Below are 23695 nucleotides of genomic sequence, written 5' to 3' on the forward strand. Positions count from 1 at the left end.
TGCGAGGGCATGTCGAAAAGCCCCTTCCTCTATCTGTGTGTATGTATTTGCTGAATGCTATTTGTTTACGTTTGTTGTGGAGCATGTGGAGTACTAAAGTTGTCAGTAGGCGAGACCTAGAAATTATGTAAGGTAGAAAGCACACTTTGTTTAACAATATTTTGCTCATTGGCAATTTGGAGAAAATACACTGGTCTACTACACCCAAAAAACATACCTTTTTTAGTTTTGCAGGGCCCACCATTAGGGTTCACTTGCTCCAAGGGCACAGACAGAACTTTTCCAAACCCAGCAGCGATCATGTACTGATAGAGACGTTTAAATGTTCTCTCATTAAGGCCCTGTAGAAAAATATGACAAAGGGTTTTTAACTTTACTGCAGGAACATTCAGGTGAATTCCTGACAGCACTGGAACAGCAAATTTAACTAGAACCACTAGATAATTAGAATTATATTGTGAGCGTCTCTCACACTACCATCCCTACCACAAGCGTAGGCCCTGCGTCCCAAAACAAGATGATTTCCCTGGTCAGTCAGGCACAACATCAAAATGCTTCTCATGCAGGATCACAACAAATAAACCATTCTCCCAACCAAGCAATGCGCCCTACACAAGTGGGATAAATGCTGCAAATAAATACAAATCAACAAGTGAGACAAAAGGTCCACTCGTAGAGGGCAGACTTGGGCTGCTAAGTCCAGCAGACTGCACAAACCACCACCCCAGCAACCAAAGGCATTTCTTGACAACGATGCGGGTGTGGACATTTGAATGATGAAAAAAGTAGATTATGGTCAATAGTAAGGATCAAGGGGATGGGACCAGGTGCTCAGTAATCAGGAACTAGCCTTGAACATTGTGACCAGCCATTTAGTATGGGGTAGTTTGATTTTTCGTATGTGTCAGGGCTCAACTTCTTTTAATACAGATAAAATAAGACTATGGATGATATCTCTGCAGTGGTTAAGTTCACCAGAACATGACCTACTGCTCACGTGCGAGAAAGGCTAGCTCAAGCCTCAAAGTAGTAGATGCTCTGATTTTCCCTAAACAGTTTCCAAAAAGGCCAAGGCCAGAGTTCTTGAATGCAAAAGGTGGATATAGGCTCCATTATCCAAAGGTAAAGGTGAGCTGCTGTATAAAAAAAAATACTTTTTGGGACAGGAATGTCCCCAGCAAGATGTACAGTTGTGTCCCCAGCCCGAGTGCCCAACAGAGATGATCTCATGTCCTGCTTATTAGGTCTCGCCTAGGCAGCGCTTGTGCTGTCTCTGAGACATGTTGTTTTCAGTTATGGGCTTTAAGCTCCGCCCATATATCCATCCATGTTTGTAATTGGCACCTTTGACTGTCTTTTGGGGATGTCCTTTTTTGTATGGAGAATGTGTTTAGTAGTCCCTCCTTTTCTCATGTTCTAACCTTCCATAAGGACTGGCCCTCTTACATGTGCTCTTACTCAGTATGTTTTATTTTTAATTACTCAGCCCTATTTTGTTAAAGACTTTTTTTTGGAAGGTGTTGCCAGCATGACAACTATGGAGTTCAGCTTACACATTTTCTGAGCATAATGTAATTTTTTACTAAGGACTTCACCGGTTGCATTTTATACAGCATAATGGAAAGTTGTTATTCCTGGTATTTATCTGCAGCCAAGGACTTCACCGACCACATTTTGCTCAGTATAATGATTTTCTTCCCCGGCTTGTTTCTGCAGCTACGAACTTCACCTACCACTTTTTTTTTTTAACATTTTTTTTTTTGTAACTATGAACGATTCTTTTCACACGGAACATATTTCACAAGCATAATTTACTTTTTTTTATTTTTACTAAGGATTTAACCATCTAAATTTTACATAGCATAATTGATCATTGTTTTTTATGGTATTTATTTGCAGCTAAAGACTTCACAGATCGCATTTTGCTGAGAATGTTGTTTTTCTTCCCGGTTTGTATCTGCTGCTACAGGCGCATTTTTGTAACTGTGCAATATTTTTTTTTTTTTTTGTTGCTGGCATGGTACCTATGGAAATTACAGAGCGCATTTCCTAATTATAATGGAATTCTGTGCATGTTTTGTTCGCTAATTTAGTTTACTTGTAAATCTGTTGGGGAAATGAGAATGTGGCAATGTGTTTGGTTTTTTTTGTGCAAGATTTCTACAGATGTAACCAACGGTAGTCCTACAACATCATAGCTTTTTTTGTATTGCCGGCAGAACAGCTATGGTTTTTGCTGCATTTACATATTAAAATGTGTACCTGCTGTTGTACTTAAAACAGCTAAGAGTTCACAGTCTGCCCTTCCAGATGCATTTTTTTTTTACGTACTTCACCAACTCTAAAAAATCTTTGACCCTTTGCAGCTTCCTAATATAACATTTTGTGACGTTTCAGTAGTATTTTGTGTGGCAGTGACAGTATTTTATAAGAAATGCTCCTTTTAACCTGCTAAAGACCTTTATTGTGCACACATTTTAATTTTAATCGGACAAACATTTTCTTGCCTTAGAGCTGTGAACATAACAGAGCATGTACATTTCTTAATAGCAGTATGCCTCACTTAAGCCTTAGCGTAATGTTCACTAATTTTAGGAAAGCCATTGTTCTGGTAGGGCTTGTGTCCCTATTTTTCTTATACGTACCACCATCACCCTGTTTTTCAACTTTATTTTTACTAAAATGTTAATAGTAATAAAAATATTTTAACAGGGTTGCTTTTTTAAATTATTACTAATGAAAAGGGGTGTATTACAATAATGTACAGAACTAATTGTGTACGCAAATCCTATATAACAGAATATATCATTGCAGCCCTTGGGTTTCTTATAGGTACCTCTGGTTCCCTAAGCCCTAGATGAGTAAGACAAGACTAACACTTAAGAACCATGTACCATAATATCCCCAATATCAGCCCCAGTACCAAACACTGAGCGACCTCCGACAGTATACCCGGTCTCAGAAGATGATGAGTAATAGGAAACTTGATTATTTACTACAAACATTACAATATATGGCAAATGTACGATATACTTACGTTTTTAATAGAATATGATGGAAACTATTATCACATGAATGTGCTATGCTGTAGACGTCTTTATTACAAGTTCTATCTTTAATAAAACGTTTTTTTTTAAAAAAGCAACCTTCAGGACATTGATTGACAAGAGACAGGGCAACATATGATGAAAGAGCTCCCAACCTGAGAAGGTAGTAAAGAGGACAAACTGTGCCACCAACGGCACTCATAGCACTACTGATATCCTAACCATTGCCCAATCGCCACTTATGAATAATTTTGTGGACCATATACCCAAAAGAGCTATTTCAACTAATGTAATACCTTCTAGTAGCACTGGTTCAGGGCAGGAGGGTGGTTACAAAATTGTGACCTGGATTATAGGTGGTTTAGCGAAAAAAAAAACAGGGTACATTAGGGTGGTCAGATTTTAAAAGTGATCTGGATATAATATGTATACAGGAAACCTGGTGTATAGCACCCATTTACTTTGAAGGCTTTTTAACACATTGGTAGGAGGCTGAGCCATCCCCAACTAGCAGGGCCAAAGGGGGGCTTATGGTTTTTATATTGAATAGGCTCCAAGTAAACGTTAAGAAAAAAATAACTATAGGCCCTCTTATTAATTCTATGGCTAACATTTAGGGTAGGCAGGGATTTGGTTTATTATTACAACGTCTTCGATAATACACGAGGGAAGGTGGTCTCCGCCCTTGATGGGGGATTAGAGATTTGACTCCTGTCTATTACAAATAGTTTTATATTATTTGGGCAGGAGATTTTAACATTCAACCATGCCCATTTTCTGCTTCATGGGTGTGTCTGGTCACTGATGAGGCTGGGACTGGCTATCCACAATTCCCTCATAATGATTACGGGGGCCTCTTGAATTCCCTGGTCACCAAGCTAGATTTACATTTGCTAAAATGTGCTTGCAACACTGATGGAGAGCCAATACCAACCTTAACAGGGAGAAATGCCACATCCATTATTGACCATATTTTAATTTCAGCCAATGCAAGTGAGTGGTGTACTATACCCAGGGTCGGACTTGAGTGACCATAATTGTACTGTATTGATGGCTTTCTTCTGGGGCAAAGCTAGTGATGCCATACCAAGTCATATTACTGACATTGCCCCTATGAGACCTACAGGGCGCGCCTTAAGTAGGTTGGAGTTGACCCAATTCAAGTTATGCATGGTATCTGTTTAAAGGGCCACAGTGGTATTACCTACTGCTTGAAAGATGAAGTTATTCCCAATCAGTTACTCTCTAGTTTTACTGCTATCACTAACATTATTAATGATCTCCTGATCCACCCAATTAAAACAGGTCGTGCCCAACGTAGAGGCTGGTTTAACCACGCATGTACCACAGCCTCCAAAGAAAGATCTGAAATTGGCCCTCCATAGTCAACCCAGAGGCAACTTGTTAATTAAATCTTACATACAATTTTAAAGAAGTGCTTCTTGCCAGGAAAAAATAATTTCAGGAAGAAACCTGGTTTAAATTGTCACAGGCTGCAGCTACAGCAGACAAACTATTGTGGGACACTCCTAACTCTCCCTTTTTAAAGGATGATTCCTTCCCTGAATTGTTATCACATGTTACATGCGATGCCTGGGTTGCCCAATTAATGGAAGTTTTCAGTCCTCCAACTGCACAAATGGAGGCTATTATGTGGAAGAAAATGTTGATTTGGTCTCCTCTACCTCTGGATATTACATTGGAGGAGGTCTCACTGGCTTTGAAGGAAAGTAATGGGGGCAAAGCCCCAAGTCCAGATGGGGTCCCAGTGGATGCTTGACACTGTTGACTTGTGGGGCACAATTATAACCAGAATTTTTTAGTATGGCTGCGATTAAAGTGATTCTGCCTTCATGGGGAATGGCATCTATAGTCCCGATTTTCAAGAAGGACAACAAATCAGAATCAATATCACTTTTAGATTCCTCTGCGAAAGTAATGAGCAAGCTTTTACTTAAGAGATAGGAAGAATGGGCATGCAAATGCTCAATACGTTCTCCTGTACAGTTTGGTTTTGGTTTTAGGAAAGGTGTGGGGACACTGGAGCAATGCGATAATCTGGACCTATTAATGGGTAAATATACATGTGTTAAAGGTGGTAGACTGTACCTCTGCTTTGTAGATTTGAGCAACGCTTCTAATTTAGTTGACCGTACTATTATTTGGCCAAATTTACTCTTGATGGGGAGCCCAGGCCAATCACGTGTTTTCTAGCAAGGTTATATGGGAAATTAGCATGTAAAGTACGTTATGGTGACGTTTTCGCTTGGCTTTTCGAGCCGTTCCATTTGGACGGCCTCGCCTGCTTTGCGTTGGTCGCAAAAGGTTTCTTATCTTTACGGGACCAAACACATGGCCCCATAAAGACAAGAAACCTTTTGGCAGGCGAGGCCGTCCAAGTGGCTCGGCAGAAAAAGCCGAGCAAATACGTCACGTCATGGCGTGCGCTTGTTCATGAGAGTGGGCTGGGGTTTCTAATAGAGGATAGGGAGATGGCTAGAGGGAATTCAGCTAGCTCCCTGTTGACTCATCATCTCCCCAGTGGAAGGAGGAGATGGGTAACGAGGAGGGCGTGAAAAAAAGCCAACTGGTACTAGACAAGAGAGTCGATTCGCATTCATGAACGCCTGTGATAGTTAACATTTAGGCCATCTTGAAATGGTAAGGTTACACTGCAGTTTTAATTAAACTGTGTGACAGATTAGCCCAAAGTAAACTAATAGTAATGCGTTAGTAAAGGATGCGTCGATGTTTACATATTACTTGGACGATACACTAATAAACAGTGCTCATTTGTATGTCAAATTGTTGGGGTCGCGCTCGACCTTTCAGTTCAATTAAAGGTATTGTGACTTTGTATACTGTTTTTAAAAACAAACTGTAAGTACTGCAATTCCTATCTGGCAGGCTTGTTGCTTTCATAGTAGATTGCACTCCTTTCCAGATCCATGCCCGCCTCTGTCATACCTGGGACTGCAGTTGCTTCCCCTTGGCTGACACACCCCTTGTGTAGGGGGCGAGGCAGTGGGCGGAGAAAGCCACTGCCTCCCCGGAGCTGGTGACATCGGGTTCCCTCTGGCAGGCCACGTTAGCCCTTGCTTGGTGACAGGCCGCAGGGAGGGGCGAGGGCTGGAGTCGGTTTGAAGCGCCTGTCTTCTGTAGTTATATAACAGCCCCAGGCAGCGCTGCTCTCTTCCCTTCCCGCATCTTCACTTCGGGCCAAAGACACCCAGGGGGAGGAAGGAGGGGCGCAGTACGCACACAAAGCCTGCAGTGAAGCACCCTCCCTGCCTCTTCACCTCACAGCCAGCCATAGCCTGCTTCATATGCCACTTGTAGTGCTCGAGTGTCTGTAAAACAAGACCATTTTTAGGTCTCGCCTGAGCCAGCGTTTTAACGCTGCTCTCGCGAGAGCTTGTGTAAAAGGGGGACCTGGAAGTGCAAACTAGTGCTTTTCAGGCCTCCAAATACAGTGCATGTGCGCCGGGCGCGCGCACCATTTGGCAGCCTGAAAAGCCCTGCCTGATCACGTTCGCGACCGCTTTGATGTCCTCAGTGAGCCGCGCGGCCACTGAGGACATCAAAGCAGCCGCACGCACCATTTGCCACCCCCTTCCTGCTTGTTCTTTCTAATAAGCTTTGCCGCGTGCGCGCTTGTATGTTTTTTAAACTTTGAGCGCGAGGCGCGCGTGCTTCTTCCTCTAGTTTTCCCCTTGTCTCACTACTTGCACCTCATGCTTCCAATTTTCCTGTATGTTTGCTGTCCCCAAAGTTGCTTGTTTTCACTGTTAGTCATTCCACTTTCCCCTGAGTCTGCTTGTTTTCCAGCCTCCCTTGTTTGACTGCTTTCCCCAGAGTCTGCCGTTTCTGATTCTTAGCCTGCCCTTTTACCGCAGTGTCTGTTTTGCCCTTGAGTCTTTCCATGTTTCCCTCGAATCAGCCCACGTATGATCTTTCTCCCCTCAGTGTTGCCTCGCTCCCCGGCAGTCTCTCCGCTTTCATCTGTCACCGCCGGTCTGTTCTTTCTCCCCAGTGTTGCTGCTCTTCATGCATGTCTCTACCCTTACCACCCTCATTCTCTTCTCTCCACCTCCCCTGCGGATCTCCGCTATCCTCTGCCACCCTGCTTCTGTTCTTTTTCTCAGTTTCAACGCTGTCCCTGCTGGTCCCTAACAGTTGTTAATTCATCTTTATTTATTTATTTATTTTTAATGCGCTCTACAAACAGATTGGTCTCTAGGCGCCGGTGGTGAAAGGAGTCATAACCATCACTCCTGCAGGCCAGTTCTCATCAGAGTTGCTGCTCTTCTCAGAATATACCTTTTATGTGCGTCACACATTACACAGGAAAAGCAGCGCCCGGTCACAACGACCAGGCTCACCACTTTGCTTCGATTACACTAATTTACTATGCGTGCTTTTCACTTTTCCCGCTGGGGGACTTTCTGCAAAGGGGTAATTTTGGTGTACCATTCCTGTAATGTTCTCTTTTCATCATGCTACAACATGCACTGTGTCTCAGTGTTTCCATATAAAGGAACTGTTATTGAGAACGTGTTATATTGAAATCATCACAGACCTGAGAAGGCTTGTTAAAGCATTTGTCTAAAATGAAGAAAATCTGGATCCAGTATGTTCGCGAATTAGAGATAAATGTTCTTCAAGAATGTAATTGGCCGTACTTGTGCTTCTTATGTGGCAGCTGCACATGAAACAAGCATTGGCATAGCCAATAGGTCTCGCTCTTTGTTAAGATGGCCGCATTTTCTGTATTCTTTTTTCTACACCTTGTCTGTTGTCCTACCTCTATTTTTTGTACTTGCATGTAGAGACGCGAGCAGTCGGAAGCACTTTGTTAATTTAAATATACCGCGCGTACACCTGGGTTTTAAGCAGTAGCGGGGGCACGTCCTCTTCGTTTTCACGGTGAGTTTTATTTAGACAAAGGTCACGGGATATTGATTTCATGAGGCACTGGCGTTTTAGTTAGTGACGAGCTAACATTTAAAAAGCTTTTGGCAGGCGTCTGTGAAGGCCATGACCCCACCCCCTCTAGGGATTGTAAACACAGGCTTGCTGTACTCGAGGCGCTCTCTGCCACCACCCCCTGCTGTGTGCTCTCACTACCCCCTCCCTTCTCCCCCTCCCTCCTCGTCAGTCACCGGGCTACAGCTTGTTAGTAGTGCATTTCAAGCGCACCTATAACAAGCATTGGCATAGCCAATAGGTCTCGCCTTTGGGACCTTATAAGTGTTTGGCCATGCAACAGTTATAGGATATTGTGCTGCATAACTAAATACTTATAAGGTCCCAAAAGCGAGACCTATTGGCTTTGCCAATGCTTGTTAGTATACAGTGGACGAAGTGTACTATAACTGAAGCCAATTCCTACAAAAAAGCAAACGCGTTTCTAGTCATTATAAAATAAAGTATCTTTGTCATTGTTTTAATTCTGCCGACAAAGGGATATTTGATCTTCCAGCTTGATTTCATGTCACCTAAGGTTTCTTAAAATATGATACTAACTTTTTATGGCATCTATTGAGCGAATACAGCTTGGAACCCTATGTAAATCTACACATTCTACAAAAAAGTGGCACAGTTTGGCTGAAAAGAGAGCAGACACCAGCAGAATCGACCAGGCATGGTATTCAAGTTATGGTATTCGGTTTAAGGTACGGTTATGTAACCAACGTGGTCACCTTTTCAGCTTCCCCTACACGAACAAAGAGAGCTAAGTTACTAACATTTAATTTTACTTGGTTCTTTCGTCGTAAAAACAATTTTCATTTTATGTATTGCAATGGCGATCCATCTTTTCTTAAGAGTTGTAGGTGTGACAATTGCGCACGGCTCATATATATATTGCATTGACTTTTCTTTTTCTGGAACAAATGTATAACATATTAATGCAGTACTAAGAGCGGTACACATTGCGATCTTTTTTTATTACTTTTGAATGAAAAACGAAAAAATAAGAGGGTGGATTTCCGTGACTGCATGTTTTGTTTAAATGTAATTTTATATTCGCAAGTAGAATTATTTTTCACATTCCCACCTGTTTCTGCCAAGTTTCACTCCCGGGGCCATTGGTATTTGACTGCAGCTTATAGGTCTCGCATTTACGCAAGTTTAAGCTATTGGCATTGTGAATGACAATGCATTTTATTTATCTTTTAAAAACAAAAATAAAAGGCATTGCCATTTGCAATGAGCTCAAACTCTTTTAAATGCGAGACCTATTGCATTTTTAATGCTTGTTCTTTTTGCAGTGCGCCCCCACAGGACAATGCAGGACGCTTTACTTATACAGAGCTACGCCGCTTTAACTTGCATGCTGAGTAGCGCCTGCTTCAGGGTTACCGCGCTAAGTTTCATTTGTTCAAAACTGGCTTTGCTGAGCATTTGTCATCATTTGGAATGGGCCCTGAGCCTCCCAGTCTTCCAAGCCACTTCTTACCACCACATTACACCAGCACATAAACCACCAGCAACCATATCACGAGCAGCTGCGCTAAGTGCAGACCCGAACGCCTGTTTTTATGTGCCTGCATGGTCTAAAAGGCATTAATTTAACCGTTAACCTCTTCTGTGCCCATGACGAGATAGTCTGGTCATGGAGCACGGTCGCGCTGTGCCCATGACGAGACTATCTCGTCATGAACCCCCACCCACTAATTAAACGCCCGGCACAGGAGGGGGAAAGGGCGTGGCACAGAAGGGGTTAAAACCGATATTTCTATTAGTACATGATTTTAGCAAGCACAGAACAGACACAGCGAGGTAGGTTTGCTGCTCTGTTTCTGAGCTGTCGGGTCTAATTCATGTCTTTGTTTCTGAACTTCGCAGTCTAAAATAATGCACGAAGTCGGAGAAATGTTGGGTTAAATGAATACACTTTACACAGCAAAGGCGCATAAAAACTGGCACTGCTCTACAAAGCTAACGCAACTCCCCAGGATACTGCCACATTGATTGGAACTGCATGAAAATAAACTGGACGTTATATTTTTGCAGGAGTAGTTTTTTTTGGGTGGATACATAAAACCTGCCTTCATCGAAATTAGGGCTCTGTGTTCAGCTGTTGGGGGCATTAGCTGGCAATCTGCATTTTACTCCTGTGTCCCGCTGGTGATTTCGTTGGTCCTCCTGCCGCTGCAGCACCTTCCATCAGTGCAGCGCGGCCGAAGGGGGGACTGCAGCTACCAGGAGCCTTTGCAGGGAAAGCTGCCACCGCCCACACCGCGCCCGGAGGCGCTTAAGTTTGGAGAGAGCCCCGGTGGAGCGGGGCTCTGTGTTCAGCTGTTGGGGGCATTAGCTGGCAATCTGCATTTTACTCCCGTGTCCCGCTGGTGATTTTGTTGGTCCTCCTGCCGCTGCAGCACCTTCCATCAGTGCAGCGCGGCCGAAGGGGGGACTGCAGCTACCAGGAGCCTTTGCAGGGAAAGCTGCCACCGCCCACACCGCGCCCGGAGGCGCTTAAGTTTGGAGAGAGCCCCCGCGTCGCGGGACCGCGCGCGGGCTAAGCCCGGGCAAAGGGCGGGCCCTCTGTGGCCATAGGAGGCTGGGCTGGGCCACCCCCCTTGGATTTTCAATCAGGTACTTTTGTATAACTTTGTTCCTATCACTAAGCCACAACTCTTCAGCCTAGGACTTTGAACATTGCACAATATCTGTGTACAGTGGACTACGGACTCCTCTTGTAAGGGGCTTAAAACGAATTAAACTGTCAATAAAAGTAGGGTTGTCCAGCATCACCCAATCACCCCGCTGTGAGCTTATTGGGAGGCAGGGAATAGCGTAGATTATTGTACTATGGCTACCAAACCCAAAACGCGCTCTACCAAGGGGAAACCACGCACACCACTCATTCCTACAAAAATGGGGCTTGACCCCAACACTCCAGTAGGACACACAGCGCCACCAACTGCAATAGATTTAATGCTAAAGAAGGTCATTGGGGTTGTTAACGGGGAGATTGAGCGCACACAGAGGCGCTTATCGATGACACCTACAAATATTCCCCTCACACCTATACAAACCACACCTATACAAACCACAGATTTAAACTCTTGTGAAACCTCACATAATGGCAGTCTGGACGTCTCACCTGAAGCTGTCCCCTGTGGCCAACCTAGAAATAGAAGTAAAAAACGGGGCACCAAGAATATACATATCAGAAAACTGAAACCAACCAGTGGGGGTGGTAAGGCACATACAACAGATGATGAGGTCGTGGAAATAGAAGCTCCATGTCCCTTAATTCCTCCGGGGTGGCTGAACCCTGTAATTGCCGACCTCCAAAAACATCTTGAGGCTTTCATTGTTAGCCAAATAAAACCACTAGTTAGTAAGTTGGACAAAATTGCCAATGAACTGCAAAAACAGGGCAAGACGAAGGAGACCACAAATTCCAATCTCATTGGAAATGCCACACCAGCAGTGACCACCTTAACACGGCAAATTCCAGCTAACAATAACTGTGTAAGTAATGAGAAATGCACTATTGTACAAGTCCATGCATTGCCCAAAGCCTCAGCTCACCTTGAGGAAAGAAGTATTCAAAAAGGTGGGAATTATGACACCCATAAACCCCAGATGCAGCCCAATCCAACTCAGACACAGACAGGGAACCTCGCAACTCATAGCCTGAAAGATAATTACCAGGCAGGACGGGAGTGAATGGATAGAATCCACTTCCCACTTCCATGGGTAAATTTACCTCCTGAAGCAAGTCCCGATGTTGTTGTGTTTGCCGGGGTACCTGAACTAAGGATGGGTCAGAAAGAGTCATACATGGAACTTAAAAACAAGATTATTAACTGGTTGAAGGCCATTACAAGGGGAGGAACCTGGAGAAATCCTACATGTTAGGAGAGCAAATTGGATTGGCAGCAGAAGGAAAGATATTGAAGGGAACTTTAGGAACCCGAACCTAGTGGAGTACATACTGGGCAATCATAATAGGAATGCGACCAGCACTATACGATCCATGCCCCTAGGGTACTTCTATCCCAGAAATTGTGTCACTTATCCCTTAATTCATACACAGGGAATAAGGGCAGAGGAGCAGATGGGTACCGGGCAAGGAAATATGAACACAGTGGCCTGCCAATATTAAATCAGGGTGGCCCACAGTGGACAAATAGATTCAGCCCCCTACAGTCCCTGGACGAGAACGATTGACTACCCCAACTAGAGATGCATCAGGAGGGGATGGAAAGAAGGATGTCCACCAATATCAGTGAACTAGTATCCCGGGGAAGTCACCAGCCGAAGGGGCTGGCAGTAACCCCTTTAAAGCAGGACGGGGAGAATCAGGAGCTCACGCCAGCAAGGAGGGATGTAGTCAGACCAAACGGCCAGGGTTCAAATGTTGTGAGGGTGTTAGGGGGAAGGGTGAACATAATGTCCTGGAATATAGCAGGCCTAGCCGGAAAATTTGAAAATGTAGATTGGAGAAACCATCTACGTGGTTTTCATATATTAGCTCTACAGGAGACCTGGGCGGTTAAGTTCGATCTCTATCACTTAGAGGGCTATAAGTGTTTCTTTGTCCCAGCCCAGGAAAGTAGAGCAGGAAGGGCGAGGGGAGGGCTAGCATTGTACGTGGATATTAATCTTAAGGGAAGATGGACATTACCATCTTGGACATCACACACCCTTCAAGCAGCAACATTCCAAGGGCAAGGGTTGAGGGTACAGCTATTCAATATCTACAATTCAGGTCCTATAAATGGTAGGAACGCTGTCCTGCAGGAACTAGACGCTAGACTCGCCCAAGAAGCTGATCAAAGGAAGGGGGGGAGGGAGAACCAATTGTGTTACTGATGGGAGACTTAAATTGCCACCTCTGCCCAAACCTGCTACCAGTTAACTGTAGACTGGGCCGTTTGCCCGGTCACGAAGGGGCCACACTTTGAGCATAGCACTGAGGGAACAACTCTAACTAAATTAATTGGCACCCACACGCTAGCACACACTATTGATTTGATAGTCCCGGGTCCAGAGGGCACCCTTGTGCCAACTTTTAAAGGAAGAGGATGCTCCTCCATTATAGATTTCATGTTGATATCCCCCTTTGCAAAACATTGGATTATAGAGGCCAGTACTAAATGGAGTACCTTTAGTGACCATAATCCCTTAGTTTTAGAATTACTTTACAATGGCCACTTGGAAATGAATAAACAAGTGGATATCAGTCTAAGGCCAACAGACCAGGGGAGGCGTTTAAGGTGGGCGAAAATTAATGCCCAGGAATTTTACACAACACTACTTGTAAAAGGCAAAAAGTATGTCGAAGACTGCCTAGACCCTAAGATAGGGGGAGCTGATCTAGTCGCGTCCTTCGGGGAACTGACAACACTGGCCGATAAATTATTAGAAGTAAAAGGTCCTAGAAAGATAGGCACACAGCCAAGATGGTTCGATACTAATTGCTCTCGAGCATTAAGAAATCTAAAATCAAGCCTCAAAGCTAACCCTAGAGACAAGGTTGAAGTGGCCAAGTGTAGACAAATTTATAAAATTAAGATAAAAGAAAGAAAGGCTACCCTACAAGTAGAAGTCTGGGCTGATTTAAGAGAGGCAGGAGAAAACAGGGACTTCACAGAATTCTGGAGGATCATTAACAGGCCCTGTTTCCAGGATAGTAGTGCCCCGGTCATTAGCACAAATATCCTCCCTCAACAATGGGTGACTCATTTTGAGGGTCTCTACAACCACTCTAAAGACACAAAACAAGAAGGGGGCTGGGATGGCACACGGAGTCTGGAAATAGATCTCTCACTAACAGAGATCATTAAGGCAATTCAAGGGTTGACACCGAACAAAGCTCCAGGGCCCGATGGTACACCCCCAGATCTATACCGAAGTAACATCGACCTGTGGGCGCCAATTTTGACGAGGGTGTTAAACGCGGCCATTAAATCAGGACTCACGTGATCTTGGTCTACTGCACTAATCGTCCCTATCTTCAAGAAAAGGAATAGGGACAATCCCCAATGCTATAGACCGATATCGCTAATTGACGTCTCAGCCAAAATACTTGGGCGGGTGGTTTTGAACCGTCTTATGACCTGGACAGAAGAGCACCACACAATAGCTGACACACAGTATGGGTTCAGAACGGGAAAATCGACTAGTGATCAGTGTTTAAATCTATACTGACTAGTTGCTAAGTACACCAAAGCAAGCAATGGCACCATTTACATGGGATTTATGGATCTGGCTGCGGCCTTTGATAATGTGAATAGGAACAAATTGTGGGCAATGATGAATAATTTGGGAATAGACCCGGGTCTTATAAATATTCTGAGAGAGTTGCATTGGAACACCACTGCTAGGGCCGCTTTAGTGCGGAGGGGGGGGCGAACTGACCCATTTCCATGCACAAGCGGAGTAATGCAAGGGTGTATTCTTGCTCCCTTTTTGTTCTCACTGTATATCAATGATCTAGAGACAAGCCTTATCGCCCAGACTGTAGACTGTCCCAAAGTAGGGAAGCGTCAAATTCCGGTACTCCTGTACGCGGATGACACGGTCCTGCTTGCACGAACACCACAGAGTCTACAATCGCTCATCGATGGATTTGTAAAGTTCATGGACAATTTAGATCTGTCAGTGAATCTGAGCAAATCATTTGTGATGGTTGCAGGCAAAAGGCCCATTAAGAAATGTGTGTTTAAAATAGGGACCCACATAATGGACACTGTAAGTACTTTTCTCTATTTAGGCGTTTTATTTGATGGCGAGATCCAGTTTAATTCGCTGATTGAGGAACGCTGTACAAAACTGGTCTCCTCAAATGGTGCAATATTAAATTTTGCTCGCAGGTTGGGACGCTGGTCCCCAGAACAAGTAATGAGCCTATATAGCTCAATAAGTACTGCAAAGGCACTGTATGGAGATGAGGTGTGGGGCTTTAGGGATGCTAAACACTTACAGCAAGAGGAAGATACATTTCTCCGTAGAATCCTAAAGATCCCACAGTCTACCCCAGCGGAAATTGCACACTCGGAACTTGGGATTCCGTACATCACAGACCAGGTGAAGATTAGGCCAGTTATGGCATGGCTCAGAATTTGGGCCAATCCTGAGGCGGAACTGAGTAGGGAAATTGTTACAGACTGTTTGCAAAGGGATAAGGGGTTGCAAATCCCCTGGCTGAAATATGTTAAAACAACACTAGCGACCATAGACCAGCATACCCTCTTTAGCAATCCGTGTACAATTTCTACGACCCGGAAACCACAAATTAAAAAACTGCTGTTGGAAAAATTGGAAACTGTCAGAGCAGCTCCAGCATTATCAAAGCGCTCAGTAGCGGCTTATTGCCTGGTCAAGAAGGGGAGGGCATGGAACCCTATTTATTTCTGACGTATAATCAGCAGGACAGGTTTTTAATGTGCCGTTTTAGGCTCAATTTGTTACCTAATATTTTATCTTATCCATCTGGTTTTACTGTAACTATTGAGCAGAAGAGTGCCTGCGGCTGCGACAATAGGTCTCCGCAGGACACCCCTCATTTTGTATTATTGTGTCCATTTTATTGCACCCCTCGGCGCACGTTCTTGGTTGATATTTTAAGAGAGGGAAAATTCCGTCATGCTAAATCCGCATTACTGTTTCTTCAAAGAGCAAATGACACGCGCACTTTATGCTCTGTAATAAGCTTTTTAAAAGTAGCAGTAAGGTTAAGGAACACAAGAGATTAAGCAATGATGTACATAATATTCTACCTCTTTTGCATGATTTGTATCAGCTTTGTTTGGTGTTTGCTTTTTATCCTAATAAAGTTCAGAAATGTAAATTACATGATTTTATAAAATGTATTTTTATGATGATTTTTAACCATCGAAATAAAGATTCACTGACTGACTGATTGGAACTGCATGAAAATAAACTGGCCGTTATATTTTTGCAGGAGTAGTTTTTTTTGGGTGGATACATAAAACCTGCATTCATCAAAATTAGGGTGACCAACCGTCCGTAAATTTCACGGACTCTTGTCCGTGAAGAATTCTTTCACAGATGCCTTTTGTCCATAATTTCGGACATTAGAGCGAGCTGTCCAGCTGCATGCAGCCTGAGAGTTCTGTAACTCACTGCAGGGGCCAGCTTGCGCTCCTGCTGTGATCTTAAGGGGCCTGCAGCAGACCCTCCCTGACCTGGCGCAGATTGCTATCGGCCCATTATCATTCTGTATGTTGGACTAATTATCACAAAGAATGATAATGGCCTTCTGTGCTGTGACAGCATTTGCTGGGTCTTCACCTACGAGAGCCTAGGGAATGATACCCTACTTATATTTAGGGGGCTCCTGTCACCTCACAAGGGGCCAAGTTCTGAGGGATGGATGTTTCATTTTGGCGCATGTGCCCAGGTGCATCCACTGTTAGTTTCTTACACTGTCACACTAGCAGCGACAATGGCACAAACATAATTGTCCTTCATTATTTATTTATTTTACTCCAATATTGCACAGTTTCTATGTGTGCTGTTATTATTTCATGTTTACCCTGAGCTCCCTTAGCTTTTACACATCACGTCCCCTTGGGATAATTGATCGGATTGGGTGTTTTTTCAATGGGGGAGAGGAAACATGTAAGACCTGAGAAGCCTTCAGCTTTGACCTTTTTTTTTGGGGGGGGGGGGTGGGGGGGAGAGGGGGGGGGGGAGGGGATATGCATACACAGGTATTCAAGATTCACTGGCGCACACAGCAGATGCAGTGCAAGGTTCACTCGAGTTATAAAGGCATCAGACATGCAGGATTCCTGATCACTCTGAAAAGCTCAGCATGAGCAGAACCGGTGCAAGTTTTTGCAGATGTGCAAGCAAATTAGATAAAGCACAGTTGCCAGTAGTGAAAGTTTCCCTCGCACACAGAATAATGTACAGCACATGCAGCAGCCTGAGCTTTCCTAACACATAGATCACTTCAGAGCATTTGACAAAGCAGATAGTTTTGCCATTTGTAAATTGAAACACTTGTGGTGTGGCTGAGCTAAGCCTCACCGTTGGCCCAGGCACATTCAGACCATTAGCTCTGAACCATTTCTAGTGGCAAGAGCCCCAGATAAATTAGTGGTCCAGCTCATTGACTTGGCTGGATGGAAATGTGGAATAACTAAGGTGCAGGCATTGAATTACAGTAGAACCGAGGCACAAGAAAACAGAAAAATTAATGTGCAAAACGCAAAATGGGGGCAGGGTAGAAACCCCCTGACCCCCTTGGCCTGCTCAGGGGGTCCCACAAGGACCCCCAGGCCCCAAATTTTTTTTTTTGTTAGTTTTTTAAAAATTGTCGTGATTCGCGCCCCCAGCGCGAATTTCGGCCAAAATAAAAAAATAAAAAAACACAAAGTGCGAACCCCAGGGCTTTGGAATTAAATGTGTGGGGGGGGGGGGCTCAAAGGCCCCCCAAAAGCCCCGGGGACCGCCACCACCTGGGGCGTATCTAAAATATCTGCTACAACCACTCTAAAGACACAAAACAAGAAGGGGGCTGGGATGGCACACGGAGTCTGGAAATAGATCTCTCACTAACAGAGATCATTAAGGCAATTCAAGGGTTGACACCAAACAAAGCTCCAGGGCCCGATGGTACACCCCCAGATCTATACCGAAGTAACATCGACCTGTGGGCGCCAATTTTGACGAGGGTGTTAAACGCGGCCATTAAATCAGGACTCCCGTGATCTTGGTCTACTGCACTAATCGTCCCTATCTTCAAGAAAAGGAATAGGGACAATCCCCAATGCTATAGACCGATATCGCTAATTGACGTCTCAGCCAAAATACTTGGGCGGGTGGTTTTGAACCGTCTTATGACCTGGACAGAAGAGCACCACACAATAGCTGACACACAGTATGGGTTCAGAACGGGAAAATCGACTAGTGATCAGTGTTTAAATCTATACTTACTAGTTGCTAAGTACACCAAAGCAAGCAATGGCACCATTTACAAGGGATTTATGGATCTGGCTGCGGCCTTTGATAATGTGAATAGGAACAAATTGTGGGCAATGATGAATAATTTGGGAATAGACCCGGGTCTTATAAATATTCTGAGAGAGTTGCATTGGAACACCACTGCTAGGGCCGCTTTAGTGCGGAGGGGGGGGCGAACTGACCCATTTCCATGCACAAGCGGAGTAATGCAAGGGTGTATTCTTGCTCCCTTTTTGTTCTCACTGTATATCAATGATCTAGAGACAAGCCTTATCGCCCAGACTGTAGACTGTCCCAAAGTAGGGAAGCGTCAAATTCCGGTACTCCTGTACGCGGATGACGCGGTCCTGCTTGCACGAACACCACAGAGTCTACAATCGCTCATCGATGGATTTGTAAAGTTCATGGACAATTTAGATCTGTCAGTGAATCTGAGCAAATCATTTGTGATGGTTGCAGGCAAAAGGCCCATTAAGAAATGTGTGTTTAAAATAGGGACCCACATAATGGACACTGTAAGTACTTTTCTCTATTTAGGTCTTTTATTTGATGGCGAGATCCAGTTTAATTCGCTGATTGAGGAACGCTGTACAAAACTGGTCTCCTCAAATGGTGCAATATTAAATTTTGCTCGCAGGTTGGGACGCTGGTCCCCAGAACAAGTAATGAGCCTATATAGCTCAATAAGTACTGCAAAGGCACTGTATGGAGATGAGGTGTGGGGCTTTAGGGATGCTAAACACTTACAGCAAGAGGAAGATACATTTCTCCGTAGAATCCTAAAGATCCCACAGTCTACCCCAGCGGAAATTGCACACTCGGAACTTGGGATTCCGTACATCACAGACCAGGTGAAGATTAGGCCGGTTATAGCATGGCTCAGAATTTGGGCCAATCCTGAGGCGGAACTGAGTAGGGAAATTGTTACAGACTGTTTGCAAAGGGATAAGGGGTTGCAAATCCCCTGGCTGAAATATGTTAAAACAACACTAGCGACCATAGACCAGCATACCCTCTTTAGCAATCCGTGTACAATTTCTACGACCCGGAAACCACAAATTAAAAAACTGCTGTTGGAAAAATTGGAAACTGTCAGAGCAGCTCCAGCATTGTCAAAGCGCTCAGTAGCGGCTTATTGCCTGGTCAAGAAGGGGAGGGCATGGAACCCTATTTATTTCTGACGTATAATCAGCAGGACAGGTTTTTAATGTGCCGTTTTAGGCTCAATTTGTTACCTAATATTTTATCTTATCCATCTGGTTTTACTGTAACTATTGAGCAGAAGGGTGCCTGCGGCTGCGACAATAGGTCTCCGCAGGACACCCCTCATTTTGTATTATTGTGTCCATTTTATTGCACCCCTCGGCGCACGTTCTTGGTTGATATTTTAAGAGAGGGAAAATTCCGTCATGCTAAATCCGCATTACTGTTTCTTCAAAGAGCAAATGACACGCGCACTTTATGCTCTGTAATAAGCTTTTTAAAAGTAGCAGTAAGGTTAAGGAGCACAAGAGATTAAGCAATGATGTACATAATATTCTACCTCTTTTGCATGAATTGTATCAGCTTTGTTTGGTGTTTGCTTTTTATCCTAATAAAGTTCAGAAATGTAAATTACATGATTTTATAAAATGTATTTTTATGATGATTTTTAACCATCGAAATAAAGATTCACTGACTGACTGATTGGAACTGCATGAAAATAAACTGGCCGTTATATTTTTGCAGGAGTAGTTTTTTTTGGGTGGATACATAAAACCTGCCTTCATCGAAATTAGGGTGACCAACCGTCCGTAAATTTCACGGACTCTTGTCCGTGAAGAATTCTTTCACAGATGCCTTTTGTCCATAATTTCGGACATTAGAGCAAGCTGTCCAGCTGCATGCAGCCTGAGAGTTCTGTAACTCACTGCAGGGGCCAGCTTGCGCTCCTGCTGTGATCTTAAGGGCCTGCAGCAGACCCTCCCTGACCTGGCGCAGATTGCTATCGGCCCATTATCATTCTGTATGTTGGACTAATTATCACAAAGAATGATAATGGCCTTCTGTGCTGTGACAGCATTTGCTGGGTCTTCACCTACGAGAGCCTAGGGAATGATACCCTACTTATATTTAGGGGGCTCCTGTCACCTCACAAGGGGCCAAGTTCTGAGGGATGGATGTTTCATTTTGGCGCATGTGCCCAGGTGCATCCACTGTTAGTTTCTTACACTGTCACACTAGCAGCGACAATGGCACAAACATAATTGTCCTTCATTATTTATTTATTTTACTCCAATATTGCACAGTTTCTATGTGTGCTGTTATTATTTCATGTTTACCCTGAGCTCCCTTAGCTTTTACACATCACGTCCCCTTGGGATAATTGATCGGATTGGGTGTTTTTTCAATGGGGGAGAGGAAACATGTAAGACCTGAGAAGCCTTCAGCTTTGACCTTTTTTTTGGGGGGGGGGGGGGGGGGGGAGGGGGGGGGAGGGGATATGCATACACAGGTATTCAAGATTCACTGGCGCACACAGCAGATGCAGTGCAAGGTTCACTCGAGTTATAAAGGCATCAGACATGCAGGTTTCCTGATCACTCTGAAAAGCTCAGCATGAGCAGAACCGGTGCAAGTTTTTGCAGATGTGCAAGCAAATTAGATAAAGCACAGTTGCCAGTAGTGAAAGTATCCCTCACACACAGAATAATGTACAGCACATGCAGCAGCCTGAGCTTTCCTAACACATAGATCACTTCAGAGCATTTGACAAAGCAGATAGTTTTGCCTTTTGTAAATTGAAACACTTGTGGTGTGGCTCAGCTAAGCCTCACCGTTGGCCCAGGATCATTCAGACCATTAGCTCTGAACCATTTCTAGTGGCAAGAGCCCCAGATAAATTAGTGGTCCAGCTCATTGACTTGGCTGGATGGAAATGTGGAATAACTAAGGTGCAGGCATTGAATTACAGTAGAACCGAGGCACAAGAAAACAGAAAAATTAATGTGCAAAACGCAAAATGGGGGCAGGGTAGAAACCCCCCGACCCCCTTGGCCTGCTCAGGGGGTCCCACAAGGACCCCCCGGCCCCAAATTTTTTTTTTTGTTAGTTTTTTAAAAATTGTCGAGATTCGCGCCCCCAGTGCGAATTTCGGCCAAAATAAAAAAAAAAAAAAACACAAAGCGCGAACCCCAGGGCTTTGGAATGAAATGTGTGGGGGGGGGGGCTCAAAGGCCCCCCCAAGCCCCGGGGACCGCCACCACCTGGGGCGTATCTAAAATATTTGCGGGGGGCTCACGCCCCCCCCCCCACAGCCCCAGGGACCCCAGTCTATCTGCTTTCCCCTTTAAATTGACTATGTACTTTAGGTACACTCCAGAGTGGATTCTGGGGTACCCTTATAAGTCCCTAGTATATGGTATACTATGTACCTAGGGCATAGGTACCCCCAGAGGCCTGCCAGGGGCTACAGCATGTATTATGCCACCCGTGGGAAGCCCTCCAAAACGACACCACAGGTCTGCTACTACAGCCTGTGTAAGGTGATGTATGCACCCCTTACTGAGATTTAGATTCCCTATATCTATCCATATAACTGCACATGTAAACCTATCAGTCACCGCTATGGCAGCCCATAACAATTCTGAGGGCAGGGTGCTGGGTTTCATGTGAGAGGGTGGCCATGCCGGGGTTGTTTGTGATGCAGCCCAAACCATATACTCTTAAGTGCATTATAACCTCGTGGTAAAAACTTTAAAACGGCTGCATGGAAACATGTCGTGTTTTGTGTCAAACACCTTGGGATCATACCTCCACACCAGTAACTGGTGTGGGAGGTATGATTCCACCCTACTAAAGGGAGAAACATGGCACCACTGGTACACCCGGTACCAGCTTAACAGACCCTGGCATCACAAAATGGATGCTGCCAGCCAAAGACACGAGTCTGCCCTCCTGCTGCTGGACGAAACTCCGACAGGGGAGGACTGGACAATAGGTTTCCTGTCACAGGGAGGTGTGACCACCTCCCAGACAGGCTTTAGTGTATTGGGGCTGGGTGGGTGCACTCCAAGAGTGCTTTGAAATCTGCACTGGGGGCACATTTGGTGTCCCTGTGCATAGTCCAGCTCAAACCGGTTGCATGGGCTACCAGCCTCTGCTCTGATGCGAAACTGGACAAAGGATATGGTTGTAGCCACCCCTGTGTCCTGATCCTCCCATAGGTGGCTCCCCAGAGTTTGTCCCACCCCTTCCTTTTAGTATAAATTAGGAACCCCTGGCTACAGGACTTTAGATTTACCTGGACGAAACTCTGCTACAGAATCCCAGAACTTCTACTATCTACACAATGTTGGATGACCGAAGAATCTCCCTTGGAGTAAAGGAGTTACTCCCCTGAAGGCAGACACCAAAGACGCATCTGTCCAGTTTGCATCGACGCTACTCCCGAAGGACACCGACGATTTTGCAACATAGGAGGTGGGTTTCCAAGCTTCCTCGAGGCCGATCGTGCTCTCAGCAACTCTGAGATCCAAAGCCCTCGTAGGGACCATGCAACCCGAACCCCTGGACACCGTGACCATTTGTAGCAGCATATGCTTCTTGGCGATCCCTGAGGCTGTGCTTTGGGCTACTTGTAGTCCAAACCCCGAGCAGTGATTCCACCGAAGATTGCTGGCCTACACTCCTCGAGTGACCCGTGGGCTGGTATCTAGTGATTCCTCTCGAGGTCCCTTCGCGATCCCTTGTCCGTGAACTTGTGGGTCCCTGAGAAGGGTACTTTGACTTACAACGGGCTTACCTAGTTGCTCCAGATGTACCCTGACTCTCCATCGCTTGGGGAGTCCACAGGACCTTGCTGGTCCACACCAAAGCCATTTTTCTCTCACCGCGCGGGTTGCAGTTGGCAAGGCTTGTTGGTCTCCAATCCAGAAACTGACCCCCCCCCGACCCCCCCCCCCCTCCCCACCACTTGACCTCCTTCGTGGGACAGCTCGCCTGCGGATTGTGGTAGTCGTCGACTTCTCCTGGTCCCCGTGGCAGTGGAGTCAAGCTTCACCTCTTCGCACCTGAAACACCAGACATCGGTAGGCATTCGTCTATCTTGCCCCTGGTCACTGGAAAGTGACTCAGACTCTGTCCCCTCTGCTATCAGGTTCTTCACATCTTCGATCCAGGCTTGGATCACATGGGACACTTCTTTCCACAGCAGCAGCCCTTTGCAGCACATCGCCATTGAAATCAACAACGATTCCCGATACCATTTGACACCTATGCACCCGGCTTCCCTGGGTGAGTTAACACGAGTACTCCGGTGCTCCCGTGGGTGCTGGCCCTAGAACCCTCTAAGTCTAAAGAGGTTTGCTCAAAGTCCTCTCCTAAGTGTCCTTAATCTTTAAAATTCCAACCGCGACTTTCCTATTGAATTGTACGGGGCTTGCGGCTGTGTTCTCACACTGCACATGTCCCCCGTGGGTCTCCTGTGTCACTTCCTTGGGTGGTTCCTTGGGGTCCTAGCGATTCTACGTGCTCTAGGCACTGTGTCTAGTCAAGTCATGGTTGTTTTACCACTTTCTTAATATATGGTTTGGTCTACCCCTGGGGCCCATTGTATATACTGTTGTTTATACTGTCGTTTGATAACTGTATTATTGTGTGCCTTGCTCTCCAACTTCATAAAGAGGTTAGTAGAGAGGGTTTCGAAATAAATA

The 23695-nt window shown here is 45.1% G+C and overlaps 1 protein-coding gene across 2 annotated transcripts in view; it reads right to left on the minus strand.

Moving 5' to 3' along the window:
• GTF3C1 (general transcription factor IIIC subunit 1) overlaps positions 1–23695 on the minus strand; it is a 1956011-nt gene that overhangs the window by 1661666 nt on the left and 270650 nt on the right. For both annotated transcript variants that reach the window (XM_085632176.1, XM_085632175.1), the window contains exon 6: positions 218–341. In XM_085632176.1, coding sequence (XP_085488302.1) covers positions 218–341 — 124 coding nt within the window. The remainder of the gene's footprint in view (positions 1–217; positions 342–23695) is intronic.

Source organism: Triturus cristatus, chromosome 10 (assembly GCF_964204655.1).
Source record: "Triturus cristatus chromosome 10, aTriCri1.1, whole genome shotgun sequence".
Lineage (NCBI taxonomy): Eukaryota > Metazoa > Chordata > Amphibia > Caudata > Salamandridae > Triturus > Triturus cristatus.